Here is a 22,895-nt window from a genome sequence, read left to right on the forward strand (position 1 = left end):
GGTAAAGTTGACTAAAACATAAGGTTCCGCTAACTTCACTTTTTCACATTATCGTGGACAGGACAAAAGGTTATTATCGGTTTTAATTTTGTGATATTGATAGCTACATTAGCAAATTATGAACAGGCCAAACAATTTGCTATGCATGAAATGCAGACCGTTTGTCATCAATCAACTTTCTCATTAAAAAGTAATCTACAGCCAACAAATTCATTGCTTGTGGTGGAATAAATAATATAGCATTTTTACACAATCCTCATTTGATCCGATTTTGATGACCACTAGTAGTTTGCTGCTACTTACAGTAGTACTGTGGGCTAATTCCGTGCAAAGTTTATCTCGTTTTGTTTGAACGTAGTCATTACTTTGTCACGTGGGCTTAGAAGTTATGGTGCATTCGTTTATAACTGGGAGGTGGCAAATTCCGACTTGCTACTAGGAATGATTAAATAAAACACCTCATGAACTCGCACTTCCTCGTCGCAAATTCGGATATGTTTATCAGCCCCCAGTTGCTCGAATGCACTAGATATAACTAGGTAACTGTGATATAATGGTATATAGATATAACTAGGTAACTGTGATATAATGGTATATAGATATAACTAGGTAACTGTGATATAATGGTATATAGATATAACTAGGTAAATGTGATATAATGGTATATAGATATAACTAGGTAACTGTGATATAATGGTATATAGATATAACTAGGTAACTGTGATATAATGGTATATAGATATAACTAGGTAACTGTGATATAATAGTATATAGCTCGAATGCACACAGGTCGGAAGTAGGTATTTTGCCACTTGCGACTTGCCACCTCCGACCACAAACGAATGCACCATCAAATCCTTGCTGTTGAATGTGGCTCACCGCGGGGCTGCCCAGGTAACACACACGATGTTCAACAAGAGGATAAATCCAGGCTCACAGATCCACCGGATCAGTTCCCTCACTAGTCGACGGATTACCGAGGACGCCAGCAACACGTTTGAAAGAAAGACAAGTAAAGTAAGTAAATATCTTAACTAACTAGTTACAGATTATATGGCTAATGTGATTGCTTTCCGCTGATCTAAGGTAGCGTTTGATGCTACCGTTGTTCTGTATTTAGTTAACTAGGTTAGCTAACGTTAGCTAGTTAGCTTGTGTAACACAAGTTGTTGTTGCTGGGTGCAAAATGGCAGCTTTTCCTACTAGCTAACGTGAACGTGATCTCGCTAGCCTTCTGCTTCTCGATTGTTTCATTAATTGGTGTCAGCCAGTTCTAACTCTATTGAAAATTTGCAATAAAGTGAACGCTGTAGACAAAAACGATGTTTCAGTAATGCAGGCATGGAAGTGGCTGGTTAACTTGGCTGCTAACCTTAGACAAAAACCATGTTTTCAGTGTAATGGTGGCATGGAGGTGGCTGGTTTAACTGGGCTATCAGCTAGTTGTGATTCAAAAGGCAGGAAATGCATTAACTACAGGCGAAGGGTTTGAAATGTTAGCTCACTAAAGAGGAAACTTGGCTGGGTAGCTATTTTCTTGGCGCCATTTGTCTAACGTGCTTTTCTTTTGAAGATCATGAGTAACGTTAACTATCGCCACACGTTAACGTTACTGATAAGATGGGTAATAACCTTATGCCATAAGTTATGGGACATTATGCACAATTTCTGTTCTGTACGTTAGCTTGTTGGTCAAGCTTTGGAACCGGTTTCAGTGAGACTGTTTTCTACTGTCCACACAGACCGGTAACTAATCTACCCTTGTGTCCTTGGGCAAGGCACTAAAGGTCCATGCATTTTACGCGCCAACTATTCTTTTGCCTACAATGACTTCGCTACTCCCCATTTATAAGTAAATGGGTTGGAGGTGTGAAGTGTTTCTACAATGGATGTCGATGGGAAAATGCTCGTATGTGACGTGTCTCAAAGAATAGTGACTGATGCTGTCCACTCGTGTCCATGTTGATTTCCAGACGAGCCTGTGTTGGTGAATCATGGCACGTACGAAGCAGACCGCTCGTAAGTCCACCGGTGGAAAGGCGCCCAGGAAACAGCTGGCCACTAAAGCTGCGAGGAAAAGTGCGCCCTCTACTGGCGGTGTGAAAAAGCCCCACAGATACAGGTAAGCAATTTCACCCTCTATAAATTAATCTAACTTTTTTTTCACCTTTTTATAATCTGGTCTTTGTTTTACAGATCAATCACATCACTTGTGCCTGTGTAGTTTTTATCTAATTTGATGAGTTGTCTTTTTGAAGGCCGGGTACGGTGGCTTTGAGAGAGATCCGTCGGTACCAGAAATCCACGGAGCTGCTCATCAGGAAGCTGCCGTTCCAGCGCCTGGTCAGGGAGATCGCCCAGGACTTCAAGACAGACCTCCGCTTCCAGAGCGCTGCCATTGGAGCCCTGCAGGTCAGTTGACTGGGCATCTGGACTGTGAATGTGTGGCAGAGGTGGTGCTATTTTAGCTGTGTTTTGTGCAGGGTGTTTTGATTTAGTGGTACTGAAATATGAACCCTTTGGGGGTCAAGAACTTCTCAAACCAGCTTTGTTGTCTTTTCCCCATACAGGAAGCCAGCGAGGCGTACCTTGTTGGCCTTTTTGAGGACACAAACCTGTGTGCAATCCACGCCAAGAGGGTCACAATCATGCCCAAGGATATACAGTTGGCAAGGCGAATCAGAGGAGAACGTGCTTAAGTTGGAACATTTTCTGAATTCAATACTTTTTAAAAATTGCCGGGTGGGAGTGGCCAGGGCTGTATGTGTACATGCAGTGTTTTTAATTCATTTTGTACAAGTTCCATTCGTGGTATATAAAGGAATGTGGTTCTTTTGTAGTTCACACAGAACATTCCCTAACCTTTCTCTCAGGTTTTGAAAATGTTTGTGTATTTTTAGTTTGTACTTCAGGTCCAGTTGTAGCATCATGCATGTGTGTTCTATGGAGTAGGACTTGGTTTGTATTCCTTTGTGGCTGTTTGTAAATAAACTTTCCACTACCTCAGTTGGGTTGACTCTTAGTTATTTACTGTACGTTGCTGCTTTTAATTGATTAATGATATGAGTCATGGCCACTTGGAGCCATTACAACCACAGTACCATTGTCGTTAAACGCTGAGAGACGCCTCTCACGTGCATTTGTTGACAAGCTGAGGAAAACGGAGTCTGCCGGCAAATTCGAAGAGGAGAGCTTAAGGTAAAGACCTTCATGCGAGAGAACTGTGGTTAAAAGTTACATATCAGAATACACTTTGTCTCACTGTGAGAAATGTGTCTTGGCACACATGCTGTAGTAGACAGTCAACACACGGTTGTTAGTGAGGAGCCATATAGCACCAACAAATGACAATAAATATGCACACGAACACAGAGCAGAAGATGCATATCATTTGGAGTCCCTACTGTCTTAGCCTGCTCACTATTGAGGATTTTTATTGAGACGGGGACCGGTTTAACCTGCACCGGGGGACTGTAAACCTCCCAGAGGGCAGGAGCTCATACTCATGCAGTACATGAGATGGGTCAGCGACCATCTTACAGGCTAGTCTTCGGGTGGCCTGTCCCTAGACAGATTGTAGTGTAGGATAATCTCTAATTCCTATAACCTTCCATGCAGTCTGCATCAATCTAAGCGGCTTGGATTTAAGTTGCACAGAAAGATTCCCGAACCAAGCTGTGATGCCGTATCTGAGAAGACTACAACTGCCCGGTAGAAGACAATCATGTACTTTTGGTCAACACCATGCAGAGGCGTTGCAGAAAATGTAGTCTCTGCTATAGCCTACTACAGAGACCGTCTACATGGGTACTCCAGGATAATTAATTGTCAATAAAGACACCGAGATATTTAAATGAGGAGACCTGTGAGATGGTTTTCATGGATAACCACAGGCCTGGGGTCACCCACTCCCTTGGGGTCAAACACCATCTCCTCTGTCTTTTTCTCTTTCAGGGTAAGGTGGTTACTGTCCCACCACTCAACAAACCTCTAGAGTAATCACATAGGTCATCATTCTTTTTTTAATAAGGCTAGGATGGCAGTGTCATCAGAGAACTTCATTATGTAATTGTTAGGATGAATGTTTCTACATTCATTAGTGAATAGACTTAAGAGAACAGGAGAACTAACACAACCCTGGGGGGCTCCTGTACTCAGGGTTCTAGCTCCTGAGAGAGAACCGTTGACACTGACCTGTTTGCGATTAGTTAGAAATGAGTGGTACCATCTGATGACCTGAGGGTGCACATTCAGGTCAGACAGCTTTTTGATAAGTAGATGTAGCTGTACTGTATTAACAGCTGAACTAAAATCAACAAATAAAAGACGGACATATGAGGTAGGGTTCTCCAAGTGCTTAGATAGGAGATGTACCATGGTTACGGCTGCATCATCTGTGCCCCGGTTACACTGATACACAAACTGAAATGGATCTAATAGACAGCTGACATCTTTTTGACAGCCAAAAGCGTTACAATGACAGATTTCGTGGAGGTCCTCAATGACACCCCACCACCCGAAGAAATATTTGAAATGCTTAAGCCTCCATATTGTAGGTTAACATCACTTTCCTTAACTAGGTCAACTAACATACTTTTTATTTTTATCCCTTGTGCCAGAAAGGCATGCCTGTTTTACAGGTTACGATTTGGTCAAAATGACCCTGTATAAATTTCCAAGTCTTAACTAGGAATCTCATTCAACAAAAACGATTTCTGCAGCAATGTCTGCTTTGCATAATGTTCTATATCCATGACTGAAGCGTGTTTTCTAATTGTTCCAGAGGGAATGGTGTACAGTGAATTGGAGAAGACATTTTGAGACAATGGACAAATGTGACGCAAATGTTTTCCAAGTACATGGACAAAAGTTGCTAAGAATGTGGGCAACTGCTCTCAAAACAAATTTACTGTTTAAATTATACAAAGTAAGTAAAAGGCTCACTGTCACCGACAATACCTATAAACATGGCCTGTGACTGCTTCCAAATGTCAGACAACCTCAAATTTAAACTGTTTCACCCTGTTCTGGTATACAATATGACATACAATGTGAATCATTCACAATTCTTGGTTGTAGTTGGCTAGGTGTGTCTTCTGTCAAATGTATGGTGCATCATCAGCTTTCATAATAAAACCCCAACTGTACATTGCAGGCTATTATAAAGTAATTGTTCCTTTGAGCACATATGGACTTACTCAACCTTGTTACCTCTTATTTATGAAGGAGCAAACATATGCACACCTGCAGGACGACAGGTGCGTTAGAAGACCATGGGTCAACTGTAGTAAAATAAAGGACTCCCGCAGTTGTCTTTACTTCCAAAACTATTAGTCGCAACATTTCAATGCGGACCTTCATTAGCTGAACTGATTAAGTTTAATGATAAGGCATTGGGTCAAATGAGTCTACATAAGAGCAGATAAGAAACGTCAGCTTCTTCTGCAGTGCACTAGTGGCTGGATTACATTTGTCATTTATACGCTCAAAGTAGTGCCATGTGCAGCGGAGGAAGAGGCATACCACACGCTGCAGACACTAAAAATAAATATAACCATAAACCTATATGACCATTTCAATCATAATATTAGCTTGATTCATCCTGGACTTGTTCCTCCTGGACCTGTTCCTCCTCCTCGTCCGACAGCAGGCCCGGTAAGTGTTCATAGAGCTGCTTCTCCAGCTGTTTGTCAACGTCCGTCTCTCCTCTTAGTGCACACCACAGAATAAAGGCCATGCCTAAGAAACTGATGGGAAGGACTTTCCACAGAGGCCGTTGGTATTTGCTGCCCAGTGACTGATCCACATTCCAGGTCCTGTGACTGGCTTTGCTGGTGGAGAACTTGATAGGTCGTGAAATGTCCTCATCCGCATCATCCTCTGGCTTCTTTGACTTTTCCCACCTCTGAGACGTCAGGGCAATGCTCCTTCCATGGCTCAATCTTCACACATGAGAAAGAGATGTGTTAGTCCACCAAAGGCAAGTGATAAAATTGTGTATAATGGCAAATATGTATAATCTATGAAATAATATATGGGTATATTATAAGGGTATATTGTATTTGTTGTTATGACTAAAATGGTCCAGTATGGGAGTTTCCTCTGCCTCTCTCAGACATGACTCGCATGCAGTGACTATGAACCACATTGATACACGAAGGAGGCTAACGTGTGCTATTGTAACTCAAGGTCATCATAGCAAAGACTGCATGTGACGGAGAGAAATAGAAAGGAAACTCAACAAAAATCGAATTTAATCCCGTATACACATTGAACCACCTCTAACTCCATTCTGAAAAACACTGAGTGTCTGTTGGCCACTGACTTATGATTGTCATTGAACTGACGCCAAATACAATACAATGCTGAGGCTACTATGGTTAAACATACCTCAGACTGGTCTTACTCCCACCGATTCGAGTCCCACGACGTGATGAATACTGTGCCAAACAAGACAAAACACTTCCCAGTCTTGACATCGTGAAAAACGGTGCATAATCCTAGGTTCGAACTCGAAATCATGTAACCATGCACGCAATACGTCGTTGTGCAACACTGTATTCCTTCCGTCAATAGTGCAGCAGCGGAATGCAAAGATTCCACCTCCTTATATATTTCCTTAATATATATATTTGGCTACCATTTAATTTCTTACTCGTGTGACATACGATGTCACATATATTCAGAGAGCTCCTGTGGAAATACGTTTGTTAAAATATGTTATGTAGATACATTTACTTTAATATCTAATGACAACCGTAGGCCTATACTGCCATCTACCGTTATAATTTGGAAACAACAAGGTCAATATCTGTCCAATCCCAATGCACCAAACTATAACACTTCCGCATTATACCACGCATGGGGTTGATGGTATGCTGAATTCTCACATGTCCATGTGTGTTGTCTTGTCAGAGTTGTACTGTTTTAGAACTATATACGCTTGCGAACATTACAATTTGAAGTACAAGATTTGAAAAGTACGTGGCTCAGCAAGAAAACTGACCATTAGCACGGGTCGGATACTACTCCAAGTTTCTCCTCGTTAGGTGAGCATGGGGACGTGGTAACCACGTGTGTCTGGTATCATTGTATGTAATCGTTATGGTGGTAAAAAATATATTATCGTGTGTGTGTGTGTGTGTGTGTGTGTGTGTGTGTGTGTGTGTGTGTGTGTGTGTGTGTGTGTGTGTGAGTGAGTGAGTGAGTGAGTGAGTGAGTGAGTGAGTGAGTGAGTGAGTGAGTGAGTGAGTGAGTGAGTGAGTGAGTGAGTGAGAGAGAGACAGACAGAGAAGGCTACATGTGTCTCACAAAGAACTTTCCAAAGAACCTAGTTGTCTGCTTTCTCTCTATCTCTCTGTCATACTGCACCTCTTTCTGGTAGGAAAAATAAGTGATCTTCATGGCTAAAAGTAAACCACAGGAACCAGACTCCAGTGCCTCAAAGAGGAAGAAGCATTCCAGTGAAAAAGAAGTCTGCGTGGAAGAAAACATGGACAGAAAAGTGAAAAAGAAAAGGAAAAAGCCTGAAACAGAGGTGAGGATAGAGAGGGGTGTTACTTTGCCCTCATGTGATAGAATTAAGTAATAAATTCATTGTTCTCTTGCTTTATTCCAGGAGGAGCCACCCATCTCAGCGTTGCCACAGCCAGTACAAGACGACGCTCAGACAGGGACAAAACCCAAGAATCACAAACAACCAACAGAACACGCACAGACAGAAAAGAGGCGCAAGAAAAAACGAGTTGAGGTAAAAAACCCAGTCACAAAAATCTAATGAAATCTCTTCCATAAACATTGAAAAACCTTTAACTCGATTCTGAAAAACACTTGTACAACACTGGGAGAATGATGTCCTGAGTGTCTTTTGGCCACAGTCAGACTAGAAAGGATTGTCATTAACTAACGCCATGAAATACAATGCTGAGGCTATCCACTACGATTAAACATACCTCAGACTGGTCTTACTCCCACCAATTCGAGTCCCACGACAGGAGGAATACTGTTCCAAACCAGACAAAACACTTCCCAGTCTTGACATAAAGGAACGGTCATCTCGAGCAAAACCCTAGGTTCGAAGTCCGATCATGTAATACATCGTTGTTCTACACTGTATTCAACACTGTGATAGAATGAGGTTATTAATTGTTCTCTTACTTTATTCCAGGAGGAGCCACCCATCTCAGCGTTGCCACAGCCAGTACAAGACGACGCTCAGACAGGGACAAAACCCAAGAATCACAAACAACCAACAGAACACGCACAGACAGAAAAGAAAAGCAAGAAAAAACAAGTTGAGGTAAAAACCCAGTCTGTTCTATTATTTTCAACTATATGTTGTAAGTAGCAGGTGAGATCAAGGTGGCAGAGCCTCTAGGTGGAATCAAAAATGGGGGGTAGGGAGCCACTAGGTGGAGCTGAAATATTTCCTCATTGAATGAGCTGTCTCCTGTCTTCCAAAACCTGTGATGAACCAATGTTCATCTAACATGTAGGTGAGAAACCTAGTGCAAATTTCATGGCTGTGTATTTTCATATGCGATTTGACATAAAACAGAGAATATCTTAGTGAGACTTCATAAGTTTCCGGTCTCCAGAACTTGCTATTCATTTCTGGTTGAAGAGCTACATTTTCAGTCACTGTTTGTTTATGGCCGTCCTCTAAATGTTGGTTGTTGTGTGTGTGGGGTGTAACGGCAGGGGTAGGTTTGAGTTCGTGGCTTGAGGCGTAGGTTTAGGGTGGCAGGTTGAATTTCGGGGAAGGCGCGCCTTGGTCGGCACCGGCAGACTGTCGGCCTTGTGCGAGCTGTGCAGCTTGGCCCAGCCGGCGTTCTGCTTGACGAAGATCTTGAGTTTCTCCTGGAAGGTGTCCCCCAGGAAGCCGTAGACGAGGGGGTTCAGGCAGCTGTTGGCGAACGCCGCCAGGTTGACCACGTGCGCCGTCAGGGGGTAGTCGCGCCACAGCGTGCCGCCTCCGGCGTCCCCCCCCACAGGAGGTGGGCGCTCACGAACACGTTCTCTGGCAGCCAGCAGAGGAAGACCCTGAGCATCAGGGTGCATTTCCTTTGGTTACAGTGGAGTATGATCTTAAAGATATTTCTGTCAAAAAGTAACTGTGGCAAATCCTCCTCTCATACGTGGCTTAGTTGTTGAGTTGTGGATATGGTGATTAAGGACATTTGTCCTTGATGAGTTCATGGAGAGGATTTTGCTTCCCTCTGGAAAGTGAGTGTCAGGGTTAGTATATACATTTTCTTTCCCTCTTGTTAGTGAAGCACAGTGTGTTGCCTCTGTCTATGAAATGCGCTATATACAACTTCTATCAATGCTCTTATCAAGTAGAGAATGTGGTCTTTTTGTTGTTAATCACCAAAACTAGGCATATACTACTTTCCCTCTTAATGTAATCTACTGAAAACTGATCTGTAAGGGATAGGTTTATTAGAAAGTGGCACTTACTGTGATGGCGTCAGTCAACTTTCCTCTTCGTCTGCTTATCCGATCAGATCCTTGTCGCTGTAGAGATGATTGGGCTAGTGAAGACAAGCCCTCTCTTCCCTCAGGTGTTTAGCACCACCCTCTCTCTCTCTCTCTCTCTCTCTCTCTCTCTCTCTCACATGCACACACACATACACACACACAGGCTTTTGAGAGTATATGATATACACTATATTGCCAAAAGTATTCGCTCATCTGCCTTTACACGCATATGAACTTAAGTGACATCCCATTCTTAATCCATAGGGTTTAATATGACGTCGGCCCACCCTTTGCAGCTATTACAGCTTCAACTCTTCTGGGAAGGCTTTCCACAAGGTTTAGGAGTGTGTTGGATGTTCCAACATGCACATTCCTGTTGGAACAGGAAGGGGCCATCCCCAAACTGTTCCCACAAAGTTGTGGAGTTAATTTCACTGGAACTAAGAGGCCAAGCCCAGCTCCTGAAAAATGGCCCCTTCCTGTTCCAACATGACTGCGCACCAGTGCACAAAGCAAGGTCCATAAAGACATGGATGAGCGAGTTTGGTGTGGAAGAACTTCACTGGCCTGCACAGAGTCCTGACCTCAACCCGATAGAACACCTTTGGGACGAATTAGAGCGGAGACTGCGAGCCAGGCCTTCTCATCCAACATCAGTGTCTGACCTCACAAATGCGCTTCTGGAAGAATGGTCAAAAATTCCCATAAACACACTCCTAAACCTTGTGGAAAGTCTTCCCAGAAGAGTTGAAGCTGTAATAGCTGCAAAGGGTGGGCCGACGTCATATTAAACCCTATGGATTAAGAATGGGATGTCACTTAAGTTCATATGCGTGTAAAGGCAGATGAGCGAATACTTTTGGCAATATAATGTATATGATATACATACTGTATATATGTGTAAATCTGTTAGAGCACAACTTGACCACAAGTTCTGCTAAATTGGGGGCTTTTTCTTTTCTCCCAGCTTCATCATCCATGTTTGAAGTGTGTAGAATGTTCACATACTAATAGGGGGGGTCACGATAACATCTATAGTCTATTTCCACAAAACAAGATGGACGCTAGAACCTTGTGTACTGTGATGATGTCTTGTACCAGTGCTTATGGTCATCACTCATGGAATTGCACGTACTGTAATGACAAGACTAGAATATTCACAAGACAGTATTCTCAAATAGCAGGGCTCAGTCTCTGATTCATTGAATCAGTTTGCGATCAGTCATTTCATTCTTTGTTGTTTGTGTGCAACAGTCACAGAAATCAACTCAGAGAGTTAACAAGTCCTTTACATCTTTCATTCATTGCAGCCCTGAATCTTTGCAGATGTAGTGTAAGAGACATGGGTCCTAGAGACATGGGTCCTAGACTCCTCCAGCTCCGTTGTGCTTTCTCTGCTGGTCCCATGCCAATGCGCCTGCTGGCATTGAAGGTGTGCGTAAGGCATGCTAGCTAGCGACCCTAGTCTAGCCTTGTGTGGTTCTTGTTGAGATAATGGCACAAGAGGCAAAATGAACCTAAGGTCAAGATGGCAAGCTTCCATTTCTGTTCTTTCATATTTTTCTATGGATGATAGATGTAAGTAACTCTTAGCTGTGTTCTGGCATTCTGGCAAAAGGCGTGTGTCAAAGAGCAAGTTGTAATGAAGACATTTTGGCAGACGTGAATAACAAAATACCTCGGAAGTGTTGTATTCATTTCAGTGATTTGTAATGTTTATTTGCCATTGCCATTCAATTCAACATTTAAACATTTTTCAACTATGAAATGCACAAGTAAAAATTGTACAAGTACAAATAGTTGCTGAGAAAATATTTATATAATAATTGCTGATGAATGTCCAAAAAGTTTGATAAACTTTTACAAGCAGGCTAAAAAACCTTCTAGATACAGTACATGAAAAAGAGATGATATTTAAGCAGTTATCAGAGTAGTTGAAAAGTCTCTAAACTATTATTTTCTCTATGTAGCTTCAAGAGTTGAGGTAGACCTAATGCTTATTAGATCGTTTTTATAAAAATAAAACACGGCATATTAACAATAGTTCTGACTGAACCAGTATCCTCAGTCAGCAAAGTGCTTGATTGTTTGGATGAAGGTTTTTGGGGTTTGTGAAATATATATCTATTCCAGAGAGTGACCTCTGGGATCATTCATAGTCGTGATGAGTGTCGCTAACCTCGATGCGGGGGGCCAGGATGTGCCGGTGAGTCTGTGCACCCCCCAGGCCGCGGCAGCAGTCCTTCAGCCGCCGGCCCGCCTCCTGCAGGCCCTCCCTGCACGGCCTGTGGAGCAGCAGCACCAGCGCCAGACACGCGCAGCTCCCGGAGAACAGCACGAACTCGGCCACGCTCAGGAACGCCCTCTCCCGGTGGCCCAGCCCCTCGGCCTCCCTCAGCCCCGCCGCTCTCACCAGCGCCGCCAGGTAGAACGCCTGGCAGGCCAACGTCACCGCCGCGACCGCCAGGAACACGGGCCCCTCCTCCGACCCGGAGAGGAAGCGTCCGCTGGACTTCCATTGGTGCACGCAGCCGCCTATCAGGATCCCCAGCAGGATGGCGTACGGGAGCAGGAGGCCCACGCAGAGCTTGGCTATGGCGTACGAGCGCCCGGCGTCCACCAGGTCTATGACGCAGACGTCCCGCTCCCCCAGTCCCTGGCTGGGCCCTCTCAGCGCCGCCAGCAGCAGAGAGGACAGGCCCGAGGCCAGCGCCGCCAGGGCCACGCACACCCCGGGCCTACCCAGCAGGGGGTGGGCCGGGGGGTCGAAGGTCAGCGCGTAGCACATCAGCACCAGCAGCAGCAGCCCGCAGAGCGACACGGCGTTGACGGAGAAGGACAGGGCGGCGCAGCCCAGCCGCGTGGTCTCCAGGTAGCGGGGCCTGTAGGCCACTGAGGAGAGGGAGAGGAGCAGGATGAGGAGCTGGGAAACGCAGAAGACCAGGAGCACCACGTCCACCCAGGCCAGGCGCCGCTGGGCTCGGTAGGACTGGACGAAGCCGTAGACGAGGAAGACCGCCGACGCCAAGCCCAGCACCGCGCACAGCGCATAGACGTAGTTGGCCCTGGAGGTCAGGTCGTTGGCTGAGATCTCGTCACTGTAGTCAGAGCTGTAGTTTCCGCTGGACGTGGAGTTGGTGAAGATGGGATGAAGAGCGGTGGTGGATACAGCTGGTACGCTGATCTCTGGCGGGATGGGATCCACCGTTTGATTTGACTGGAGGGGAAAAGGAGAAAATTCCTGATTTTAGCAATCAGAAGAACAGAAACATTTCTCATAAACAGATCAAATAAGGAATAACCCGAAATAAACCAGAGATAAAACCTCTAACAATTTCAGAAAAGTCCCAAAGTAACACCATGCTCTTTGTTCCGTTTTTCATCTTCCAAACAGTTCAGTACTATCTAATGCTCAGTGCTGTTGTTCTCTGAGACATCTAACAACATAGGCAACATTTAAATCTTGAGTTCAAATGAATAACTTCTGTTGGGAAATGCAGTTACACAAAAACCGTCTTATCACCCATCATATTTACCACACACTGCCAGCTGTGCATCTCACCTCTTCTAGTTTACACTACAGCATCTGTCAGCATCAAACATCAAGTTTTGGCTGTGGGCTATTGTGAGCATGTTAGAGCACCATTCCCTGCTTTGTGTGGTCGTCCTGTAGGAACTTGAGACACTTGAACAACATGTGTTTTCACTTACCATTCTCACTTTCGGCAGTGGCAGAAATCTTCCTTTTGTTTATGTTCACAAACCCGGCGTGGACTGTTTAAAAGATCCAAAGCCCGGACCGATAAAAATTATACTTCTTGCGCTCAGTTTGAGCTTCCCTGTGTTTTTCATGAGTTAGCGATATATCAGCCAGCATACTTTCAGAATGACTTGGTGGCCACGTGATCAAAATCTCTCCCTCCCTCTTTTTTTTCATGACCACTGAGAAGGGTGTTCGGTGTATTTTAACTGAGGGTAGTTTTTCATGGAAGTTGTAGGTTTGCCATTAGCCATCTACATCTTTACTGGCTGTTTTGCTCAATAATACTTCCTCTTTTGACATGTTATTTTGGTGACACCCCCAAACTTTGTGCACGCAAAATAAAACCTGTGATAAATGAAGTGTAGATTCAGTGGGTTGAACAGGAAAAAAGTAGTTCCAGATTCCCTGGATGTATTTTCACTGGACTCATTTCAAACTGCACGTCGTTTTCCAGCCCTGTAAACACAGCAATGGAAACTGCCATGAAGGGTGTCTCTGTGGCCTGACTGTTTGCCTGTGTAATATCAACCACAGAGAGACCCGCCCCTCTGCTCTCTCCTTCTCTCTCCCCTTCTCTTTACTACCCTCCACCTCTCCGAGGGTTTGAATCATGGGGTTTGAATGCCTGAGAAGATTTCTGTCCCTCACAATGGTGGCATGAATGGTGCAGTACAGGGTTTGCAGACCCAAAGTGTTTTGTTTGGATTGGTTTCATATTTGAGGTGAGGGTGTCTGACAGACAGCTTCCGAATGTGACGCGTGCATCATCTCTCGAAATTATGTGCAGTTAAAACCACAATGAACTCCAGAACTCACTGAAACTGGCTCTCATGTTGATACAAGAAACACACCATTAACAGCCAGGGAACAGGAAGTGTCACTGTGATGTGATGTGATGTGATGACACATACTTTCTTAATGTTATAACATTTATCTCTTCTGTAGAATATTTTACGGTTTGTGGTGCAGTCCGTTGAAGTAAATTGTGTATTTAAATATTATATTGTATTCATTTGACTTTCAGAATACAAAAAAACAACTTGCAGTATACAGTTCCCATAATACCTTAGTGGAGGAGTACACTATCATGACCATTTGAACTTAGGTTTTTATTTTAGAAACAAATCTTGTCTTTCTCTTGATGTCAGATGAAGACTATTGGTTGAAGCGACGTTCTTGACTGCTCTTGACTCTGGTGATCTGCTAAACATGAATGCATCAGTCTGTTGTCTCCATATGTTGGATACTGTATATCATGGCGCTTTAAGGTTTGTTACAAACGTAGAGCCCTCACTCAGCACTGCACAGATCATGAAAAAATCAATAAAAAATCCCCGGTGTTTTATCTGAGCATAATCTTGGAGCCGGCAGCAGCATTTCACTGTAACTGTACACGTACAAAATAAATCTTGATCAATTATTAGGAAATTTAAGGCCACTGGAATAGTGGCTAACATGCCAGGTAGAGGACGCAAGTCTGTCTTGCCCACACGTGTAGTGAGACGGATGGTTCAAGAGGCAAAAATAAGTCCAAGGGGCACAGTTCAAGATCTCCAAAACAGCCTGGCATCTTGGGGTTACAAGGTGTCCAAAGCTACGATGATGCCTACATGACAATGGCCTTTATGGCATAGTTGCAACAAGGAAGCCTCTTTTGAACACAGTTCACTGAGAAATGTTTCTTGAATTTGCTGAACTACATCTGAACTACAATTGGAACCGTGTCTTGTGGTTAGATGAAACACAACTTTTGCTTGTGCATGGAGGAATGCTTGAAGAACTTCCATAACCTCACATGGCACTACAGGAAGCGACCACTTTCGTTTAGGCCGAGGGAAGAACCACAAAGTACTGATAATGAGTGTGACTATTTGTGATTCATGATTTTTCTGGAAAATACATTTGTGAACCATTCAATTGGGATTCCTGCAAGTGCATTATTATTAAAGAATGCAATTTTCTTTTTTTGAGCATAAAATAAAGCTCATTGCTTACTGTTTACTACTTACTGTTTTTTTTATGTTTTTATACAAAAAATCTCTTTTGTTCATCTTTATCAAGGGCGAGGATAAAAAGGAATCGGCTGTACATACTGTAGAGGGGAAATGGGATTGCTTTAGCCCTAGTAATTAAATGGTCTTGGTCTGGAGGATGTCTGATAACTTTGCTACAAAAACATGAAACTGAAAATTCCTCACAAAGGAAGCTCTGTTACAGATAAGACTGACCTGCCTCGTGCTTTTGTTACTGTATATTGAACAGATTGCAGAGCCAACCACTGGCCCCTCTGTGACCCAGGGGGAGGAAGAGAAGGCCTCTGTGACCCAGGGGGAGGAAGAGAAGGAGGTGATGTTGGAGGACCTGAGTCCCGAAGAGAGACGAGTCTTGGAGAGAAAGATGAAGAAGATTCTGAAGAAGAATAAGCTTCAAACTGAAGGGAAGGCGGAAGGGAAAGTTGACGCCAAACCCATTGCCCCTCAACAGGCGCTAGACTACCTTACCTGGTGAGAGCAGAGATACCCTTGTATAGATGACACATACACATTTGAATGTTATACAAATGTATCTATGAAGGAAAAAGTGTTTTGGCTGATTATTATTGTGTTCTAAATTATTGATATTTCCAATTAAACAGACAGACACAGGGTAGCTCTACATAAACCTAGCACAGGCCAGATTGATTATGTAAGATGAAACTCAAATCAGCATTGTTGCTAATGGATGTTGTCAAAAAACCTAATTTCAGCTGGGCTGAGAACAGGAAGGACTGGAAGTTCCAGAAGACCAGGCAGACATGGTTACTACAGCACATGTTTGATTCTGAGAAGGTAACCCCCCCACACACACAAACACACACGCATCTTAACGAAACAGTGGAAAATAATTCATATTTCACAATCAAGGACATACATAGTTGAATCTGCCAAGAGTAGGCCTGGGGCTCCCCCTGCAGGTATCCAGTGGTATCAGTAATATGGAGATTCTCAGCTGCTCATATCAACAAAACTGTTTTTTTTATTAACTATCAAAAATCATAATCAGTGTTCATCCCCTCCCAGTTTTCTCTCATATAAACACACATGAATCACCACAGTTCACATTCATAGTTCCCATTGACCACGTCGTCATCCCCGGACCCTGGGTTTCCTCAGGTTCCAGACCAGAGCTTCTCCGTGCTGTTGTCCTATCTGGAGGGCCTGCGCGGAGCAGCCAAGGACACCACCGTGAAGAAGGCTGAGACGCTGGTCCAGGAGCAGGGAGAGGGGCCAGAGGGCGAAGTGGAGGCCCAGAAGAGGGCACACAGAGCCAGGGAAGTCATCCAGCTGCTCTCCTGACCCACTACCAGCATCTTCGTCAGATATTGAGAACCGTAATGGTGAAGTCCTACTGCAACGCTGACTCACTCAAATTAAGAAGGGGGGTGGGGGGTGGGACTGGACTTCCTCCAATGTGTTTAATGAGACAAGAACAAACTTGTTTTGGTATCTAAGAAAGGAATCAGGAATCCAACCAGTGTGTGATGTACATTGTTCATTGCACTGTAAACAGCCTGTCATTGTTGTCCTTATTCCTAAACCTTATTCCTAAGCCGAATGTCTGTCTGAGAAATATGTCTTCAGTATTAAGCACAACTGTATTGACTTTGAATTGTTGTCAATTACTGGACCATGTAATTGTACATTTCGACATAATAAAATATATTAACATTTTCTTCACTGCCATATGTCTTTCCATTACACATGCTCATTACTCATTTGTGGAGATGGGATTAAATCTTCTCAGACTTCTGTCAGGTGGCTTCCCCCATGGGTCACTTCTCAGCAGTGTAATGTCTTTATGTAATGGCCAATGTAATGCCCAATCCCTTTAATCACATTAGAGCAAGTCTGTTATAAAGCCATTGTCTCCTCTCAGATGTCGGTCCTGAGCAGTCAAATCTGCTGGAATCTTCACATCATCTAGACCCGAGAGAGAGAACAGAGGGAAAGTTTGCATTTGACAGCTCAGCCAGTGTGATGAAATATCTACTGTACATTGAGACATGATTAGTAGACTAACCTGTGTTTGGCTGGTGGGAGATGTTGTGTTGAGTGAGGAGGGCCCTCAGTCTCTCAACTTCTTCACTCTGTTTACGGAGGTCCTGTACAAAACAGGAATAAATTCAAAATATTCCATGGGTACAGCTTGAACAAGTTGCCACAGCTTTCCAACGGAGGTGTGGAATTAATCTGAACTGTGGATTTACCTCCTTGCATTTCTGTATGGCGTCGGGTGTCTTTGAAGCTGCTGAAGGTGTTGATGGCTTCACTTTGACCCTTTGGCTTTTCAGGAAACCAGCCTCCTCAAAAATCTCTCTCAGTAAGTTGTTGTAGCCCTGTCAAGCACAGGTGACGGGTACATCAATAGGCAACAATTAATCTAAGCAACCTAGAACCAAATATTACACAAGTGCTGCTAACATTTGTTTAGCCTGTCCCTGGTGAGAGACTAGGGGACTACAAACTAAGGGGAATCCATGTCAAGCCCATTTTTTGTTATCTTACAAGAAAATGTTTGTGCTACTAGACAATACACCAATACACACACAAATATCCCACAGATCTGTATTTTAAACCATCTTTATTTACCTGCTCAGTGATCAGCTCTTCATAACGGGCCTGCTCAGCCTCATCCCACTCTTCCTGCAGCTTTTCACTCAGGACTGGGTAGACTTGATGAGATGGGGAGGGGGCGCACACATACACACACACACACACCATGTTTCAAGGCTCAATGATCATTATTAAACTAACAAAGAGATGGCCCACTGTGACCTGACTTACCTAAGAGAGAATGAGGATGGCACACTAGCGGGGTCTCAAACGTCAGGGAGTAAACGCAGGTGCTGGGCTCCGACACCTGAGCCAGCTTGCTGCTTCCTCCACAGGTCAGGAGGACCTGAGGAAACAACGGCAATGTTACATTTTTAGGCCTGTAGCTTTTCAGGCACCCTGCTGGCTTTATAATCCATTTCATGAATTCAGGGATATTGGCCAATGAAAAAATGATGAGGCTTCTCAATTTTGTTTGTGTGTGTGGAATTGTCCCAAGCAGGGGTGAAGTGGTGAGTAAAGAAGTGGGCATACTCTGGCTAAGAAGTGTTGATATACTGTAGCAGAAATGTTACACTTATTACATTAAGTGTTTAAAGAAGTGGGTATACTGTGGGTCCATGGATAAATAAGTGTGTATACTCCGTATACCCCCCACTACACCACTGGTCCCAAACCCATTTTCAATGTGGCACCCACCTTGGTCTGTCTGTTCTTGTTTCCACAGGCGTCTCCCCCTCTCATCCACATGCCCACAAAAGTGTTATTCACAATCTCCCATTCCTGCCAGATACTGTTGGGATAGCCAAGAGAAGAAGGAGAAAGCTGGATGGCATCATCTCTCACAATGACACTGGGTGAGTACAGAATAAAAGAGTGGCAATGTAGTGGTAAAGGAAGACTGCTGTGCTGTTGGAGACACTCACCCTAATATCCCACTATAGGCATTCCACCTGAATGACTGTTCATGTTGTGTGATGTTATGGAATGGGCATAATTCATATTTATACCTGTGCAAAATAAGAATAGAGTTCATATTGACATCACACGTATGTACTGTATGAAACACTTTGTCCGAAGGAAAGAAGCACACCCTAGGGTAGTTGATGTGTTGACCAGCAGGGGGTAGTCCTTACCTTCCCAAGAAAGGAAGGTTGCACACTATTTGGTCCAGTCCATTTATTATAAACAAACCACTGGCACTGCGTCTTTATAATAAATGCACTGGAGCAATAGAGTGCAGATTTTCTTTTCTTCTGATTGTATGAAACCTTGATATGACTTAAAATGCCCAGTGCTTACGTGGACTCGATGTAACTGAAACACTTCCCGGCCAGTCGATGTAGATGTGGTGGTCCTTCAGGAAGGAAGAAGCAAAGCCATTAGGTCCACCATGGTAGTCTACTCAAAACACATCAGTAGATCATGTTTTCTTTTACCTGATACTGAGGATGGAGTCGTCCTGGGTTGAAGTCTACTTCCCTGAGCCAAAAACGGATTGTTCAGCCTACATTAAAAAAAAAAGTTAAATTAATGCATGGTGTGCCGATTACGAGGGCAGCCTCTATGCCGCTGAGATAATTGATTATAGTGTAATCGTGTTAACATGAGCGGTGACAGCTCACCCAAACGTGTTTGGTTCCTCCACAATTTTCATTTTACCAGCAAATGCATGTGACACTGAGAAAGAAAACCAAGGATAAACCAGCTGGGTAAAGCATACTGATAGAAGCTGGATGTTTAGTCATCGAGTAGATTGTACTTACCAAGTAGTACTAGACAGAACATCCATGTCCTTAGTAGGTGACATATACCCGTAGGTACACAATACATGGTTCAACGATTATAAGTTGATATATAGCCTTAATTCAAAATAATGACAACTGTGCTGGGAGAAATGTGTCTGATAACTTCCTACAATGACGAAGCACGTGATCAAGCCAGCTGATCAAAATACACGGCATGCGCATGCGCTCTCTCTTGTTGTGTGCGCCACATGAATGCATGGCTGACATGCCATCTGAAAAAGAAACTATAGAACTAGAAAATGTTTCGTAATGCAACTGAATTTTACTCTATGGCTAACTTTATTGGTAGCTACTAGCTAACAAGGTGAGATTGCTGGTGGTCTACTCTTTTAAATCAACATTGCCACATTCAGTGGCGTTGAAGGGTCGACAGATCTAGCTGAATAAAAGACGCAAGTTTTTGTGATCATGGGACGAAAAAAACAGGGTAAATTTGAGCGCTCCGAGAACAAGGGGAAAGACAAACGACACAAGATGAAAGGAAAATCTCTTGAAACCTTCACAGAAGAAATGCAGGATGCTTTGCAAGGTAACCACATTAACCAGAGGTGTAAAAATTGTCTAAAGAAAGTAAAAAATACTCTTATTTGCTCCCCATGCACTAAACCAGCTGATTCACATTCGCACAGCTCTTCAGCCAGGCAGGGGGACTTGTGAAAACAGCTGGTTTAGTGCATGACATGGTTAGTCATTTTACTTTCTGAAGCCGGCTCTACACCTCTGTATTTATCTCTGTTTATATAACTCCAACTATTTGATTTGCTGATTCTAAAGACTTGTGTTTGTTTTATGCACATATTGATAGTATCAAGTTTATGCATACAGGGATAGAAATTGTGTCATGTTCAGTGGTGATTAGTCAGGTGTGCCCTGTCCTCTTGGTTCCCCAGCCACTCTCCACCCTGAGGAAGGGGAGGAAGCTGGCCAGGTGAAGCTCCCCTGTCCTCTGGCTATGTGGGAGCTTGGCCATTGCGACCCTAAACGCTGCACTGGCAGGAAGCTAGCCCGTAAAGGCTTTGTACGCAACCTACGTCTAAACCAGAAGTTCCATGGCCTCATACTCAGCCCTATGGGCACCAAGTATGTGACGCCAGCAGACCGGTGAGTGTTGCTTGGGTTTGGTGCATGGCTCACACACTCGTGAGGTGATGTGTCTTCAGATTGTTATGTGATTACCCAAACCTTGGGGTGTGTATGATGTCTAGACGGCAGAATGTAATGAATGTGTCTTCATATGTTATGTATCAGTGAGATTGTGGCTTCATGTGGACTGGCGGTCATCGATTGCTCTTGGGCCAAGCTTGATGAGACCCCCTTCAGTAAGATGGTTGGGAGCCATCCCCGGTTACTTCCTTTCCTTGTGGCGGCCAACCCAGTGAACTACGGCAAACCTTGCAAGTTATCATGTGTTGAGGCTTTTGCTGCCACCTTCTGCATTGTGGGTAAGGCCGGATCTGATCCGCAGTTGAAACTTGTAATCATCACACTTGACACCAATGCATCAGAAACAGGTTTTCACATACAAGTAATTGACTTTGGTCTGATGGTGCATAACAGTAAACATTTGTGCGAGGAGGAAAAAGACTCCATTGAAGGTTTGAGAGATGTTCAGATGCTGCCTCCTGATTGAAGTGTATATTTTTCATAATGAATGCGCACGTCTGTTTTGTAGGCTTTAAGGACCTGGCTTTGATCCTCCTGAGGAAATTTAAGTGGGGGACAGTGTTCCTGGACCTGAACAAAGTTCTACTGGAGCGTTATGCAGCTTGTCAGTCAGAGGAAGAGCTTCTGACTGTGGAGAAAGAGTACCTCAACACCCCTGCAGAAGTGGAGGAGTTTGGTGAGAGGTTAACTTTTTTATAGTTAAAGTTTGTAGTTAATTTAACTTCAGTGGGAGGGGGTGTATTATCTGTGGGCCATTTTCTTGTTTAGACTTTACTCATAGACTTGCAACTTAATTTTCCTACGTCGTCTATTGTCTCTGCAGATCCATTCGATGTTGACTCAGGGAGGGAATGCATGAACCTCAACAGACCCCAGCAGTGAGTCACATCTTTTGACTTGCTTTTCTTGATAATATGGTCAATGGACATCTCAGATGGCTGCATTTCCATTGGAAGTATAATTTATTGATTGCTATCAGAATAGTTGTTTGGTTTATCATGTCATATAAATTCCTTAGCACTGTCCTGTAGTGTTAATATATATTTTTCTGTATTTGTTTAGTGTTGCTGAGGACCAGGATGATTCAAGCAGTGAGTCAGAGGAGGAGGAAGAGGAGGAAGATGAGGAGGAGGAGCGAGAGGAGGGAAAAACAGAAGGTGACAACAAGGAGTCTTGAAACCATTTGACAAATATGGTTGAAAAAGGGACTTGGAAGGAGTGACACAAATAAATAAGCTTTTTTTAAAAAGTCAAATGTAATTGGAGGAATAATGTCAATGTTATGTCTATTTCAGAAATGTGTAAATACAGTTTAATAATTCATATTCAAATATTCAGTAAAGGTATATTACACCAATCGTTATTTGATGTTTGTGTGGGAGCAAAATGACTTGGCAACCAAAACAATCCTCCCATCTTCCAGACAAGATGAAGGAGATGGCTCCAGGCCATTTACAATTAACGATTCCTTTTTGGAAACCATGCTTCTTAACATTCCTAAAAGTAGATCCAGGTTATTATGTATCCTCCAAAAGAAGAGCAAGGTGGTGATGGGTTCCTCAGTACCTTTGATGAATACAAAACATGAGTTCTGGTAGTGAGGAGTGGTGAGCCTGAAACCATGAGACCAGAGTGAATCAGAGACGAGACAGTCTGAACATAAATATTGTCTTAATATGACTCGCTGACACGTCAGGGCTAGTTAATACATTTTAGTGTAGCTACTCAGTAGAGCAGCTGTACACTACTTAATTTAAGACCACTCTTTATTGCTTCATTGGTGTTTTAGGTCAGATCAATAATTCGAAAACAATACAGTGGTATTTGAAACATTCAAGCAAGCTAGATGCTTTTGACCTTTCATGAAGTCTAGTGAAACTTGGCGAGGGGGCGGACAGACACAGGGAAGTATCCTCCTGTCTTTGACACAGGGAAGTATCCTCCTGTCTTTGACACAGGGAAGTATCCTCCTGTCTTTGACACAGGGAAGTATCCTCCTGTCTTTGACACAGGGAAGTCTCCTCCTGTCTTTGACACAGGGAAGCATCCTCCTGTCTTTGACACAGGGAAGTATCCTCCTGTCTTTGA

At 43.6% G+C, this 22,895-nt stretch overlaps 4 protein-coding genes across 5 annotated transcripts; 3 read left to right on the forward strand and 1 right to left on the reverse strand.

Annotated features, from left to right (window-relative positions):
• Nucleotides 1-891: 891 nt before the first annotated feature.
• On the forward strand, nt 892-2,996 carry h3f3d (H3 histone, family 3D). The gene is made up of 4 exons (XM_084455845.1): nt 892-1,017; nt 1,974-2,122; nt 2,259-2,412; nt 2,571-2,996. The coding sequence occupies exons 2-4, from the start codon at nt 1,995-1,997 to the stop codon at nt 2,697-2,699; spliced, it is 411 nt and encodes a 136-aa protein (XP_084311971.1). The 5' UTR covers nt 892-1,017; nt 1,974-1,994; the 3' UTR covers nt 2,700-2,996.
• A 3,882-nt stretch (nt 2,997-6,878) lies between these two features.
• Nucleotides 6,879-16,578, forward strand: chlsn (cholesin; the record flags this gene model as incomplete). Of its 2 annotated transcripts, XM_084455848.1 has the most annotated exons (7): nt 6,879-7,049; nt 7,385-7,537; nt 7,619-7,750; nt 8,168-8,299; nt 15,506-15,747; nt 15,990-16,071; nt 16,396-16,578. In XM_084455848.1, exons 2-7 carry the CDS (start codon nt 7,403-7,405, stop codon nt 16,576-16,578), a joined length of 906 nt encoding a protein of 301 aa, XP_084311974.1. In that variant the 5' UTR covers nt 6,879-7,049; nt 7,385-7,402. The 2 variants fall into 2 exon arrangements, with proteins under 2 accessions (XP_084311974.1, XP_084311975.1); XM_084455849.1 differs by lacking the exon at nt 8,168-8,299 and having other exon boundaries at nt 7,619-7,762; nt 15,548-15,747.
• A 493-nt stretch (nt 16,579-17,071) lies between these two features.
• gnptg (N-acetylglucosamine-1-phosphate transferase subunit gamma) lies at nt 17,072-19,741 on the reverse strand. The gene is made up of 11 exons (XM_084455847.1): nt 19,602-19,741; nt 19,461-19,515; nt 19,275-19,342; nt 19,138-19,192; nt 18,762-18,845; nt 18,535-18,628; nt 18,067-18,181; nt 17,872-17,954; nt 17,490-17,618; nt 17,303-17,384; nt 17,072-17,202 (listed from the first exon to the last, which is right to left on the reverse strand). Exons 1-11 carry the CDS (start codon nt 19,666-19,668, stop codon nt 17,120-17,122), a joined length of 915 nt encoding a protein of 304 aa, XP_084311973.1. The 5' UTR covers nt 19,669-19,741; the 3' UTR covers nt 17,072-17,119.
• A 90-nt stretch (nt 19,742-19,831) lies between these two features.
• tsr3 (TSR3 ribosome maturation factor) lies at nt 19,832-22,147 on the forward strand. The gene is made up of 6 exons (XM_084456697.1): nt 19,832-20,172; nt 20,534-20,744; nt 20,892-21,085; nt 21,316-21,483; nt 21,631-21,685; nt 21,870-22,147. Exons 1-6 carry the CDS (start codon nt 20,052-20,054, stop codon nt 21,982-21,984), a joined length of 864 nt encoding a protein of 287 aa, XP_084312823.1. The 5' UTR covers nt 19,832-20,051; the 3' UTR covers nt 21,985-22,147.
• The last annotated feature ends 748 nt before the right edge of the window (nt 22,148-22,895 follow it).

Source organism: Borostomias antarcticus (assembly GCF_949987555.1).
Source record: "Borostomias antarcticus genome assembly, chromosome: 22".
In the NCBI taxonomy this organism is placed as follows: Eukaryota; Metazoa; Chordata; class Actinopteri; order Stomiiformes; family Stomiidae; genus Borostomias; species Borostomias antarcticus.

Coding starts and splice junctions, on each gene's coding strand:
- gnptg (XM_084455847.1), bottom strand. CDS start 19,668: ATGTATTGTGTACCTACGGGTATATGTCACCTACTAAGGACATGGATG. Junction 18,629..18,761: donor GCCTATAGTGGGATATTAGG/GTGAGTGTCTCC, acceptor CTATCCCAACAG/TATCTGGCAGGAATGGGAGA. Junction 17,203..17,302: donor CTCCCACCAGCCAAACACAG/GTTAGTCTACTA, acceptor TCTCGGGTCTAG/ATGATGTGAAGATTCCAGCA.
- h3f3d (XM_084455845.1), top strand. CDS start 1,995: ATGGCACGTACGAAGCAGACCGCTCGTAAGTCCACCGGTGGAAAGGCG. Junction 2,123..2,258: donor AAAAAGCCCCACAGATACAG/GTAAGCAATTTC, acceptor GTCTTTTTGAAG/GCCGGGTACGGTGGCTTTGA. Junction 2,413..2,570: donor CTGCCATTGGAGCCCTGCAG/GTCAGTTGACTG, acceptor TTCCCCATACAG/GAAGCCAGCGAGGCGTACCT.
- tsr3 (XM_084456697.1), top strand. CDS start 20,052: ATGGGACGAAAAAAACAGGGTAAATTTGAGCGCTCCGAGAACAAGGGG. Junction 20,745..20,891: donor TATGTGACGCCAGCAGACCG/GTGAGTGTTGCT, acceptor GTTATGTATCAG/TGAGATTGTGGCTTCATGTG. Junction 21,484..21,630: donor TGCAGAAGTGGAGGAGTTTG/GTGAGAGGTTAA, acceptor TTGTCTCTGCAG/ATCCATTCGATGTTGACTCA.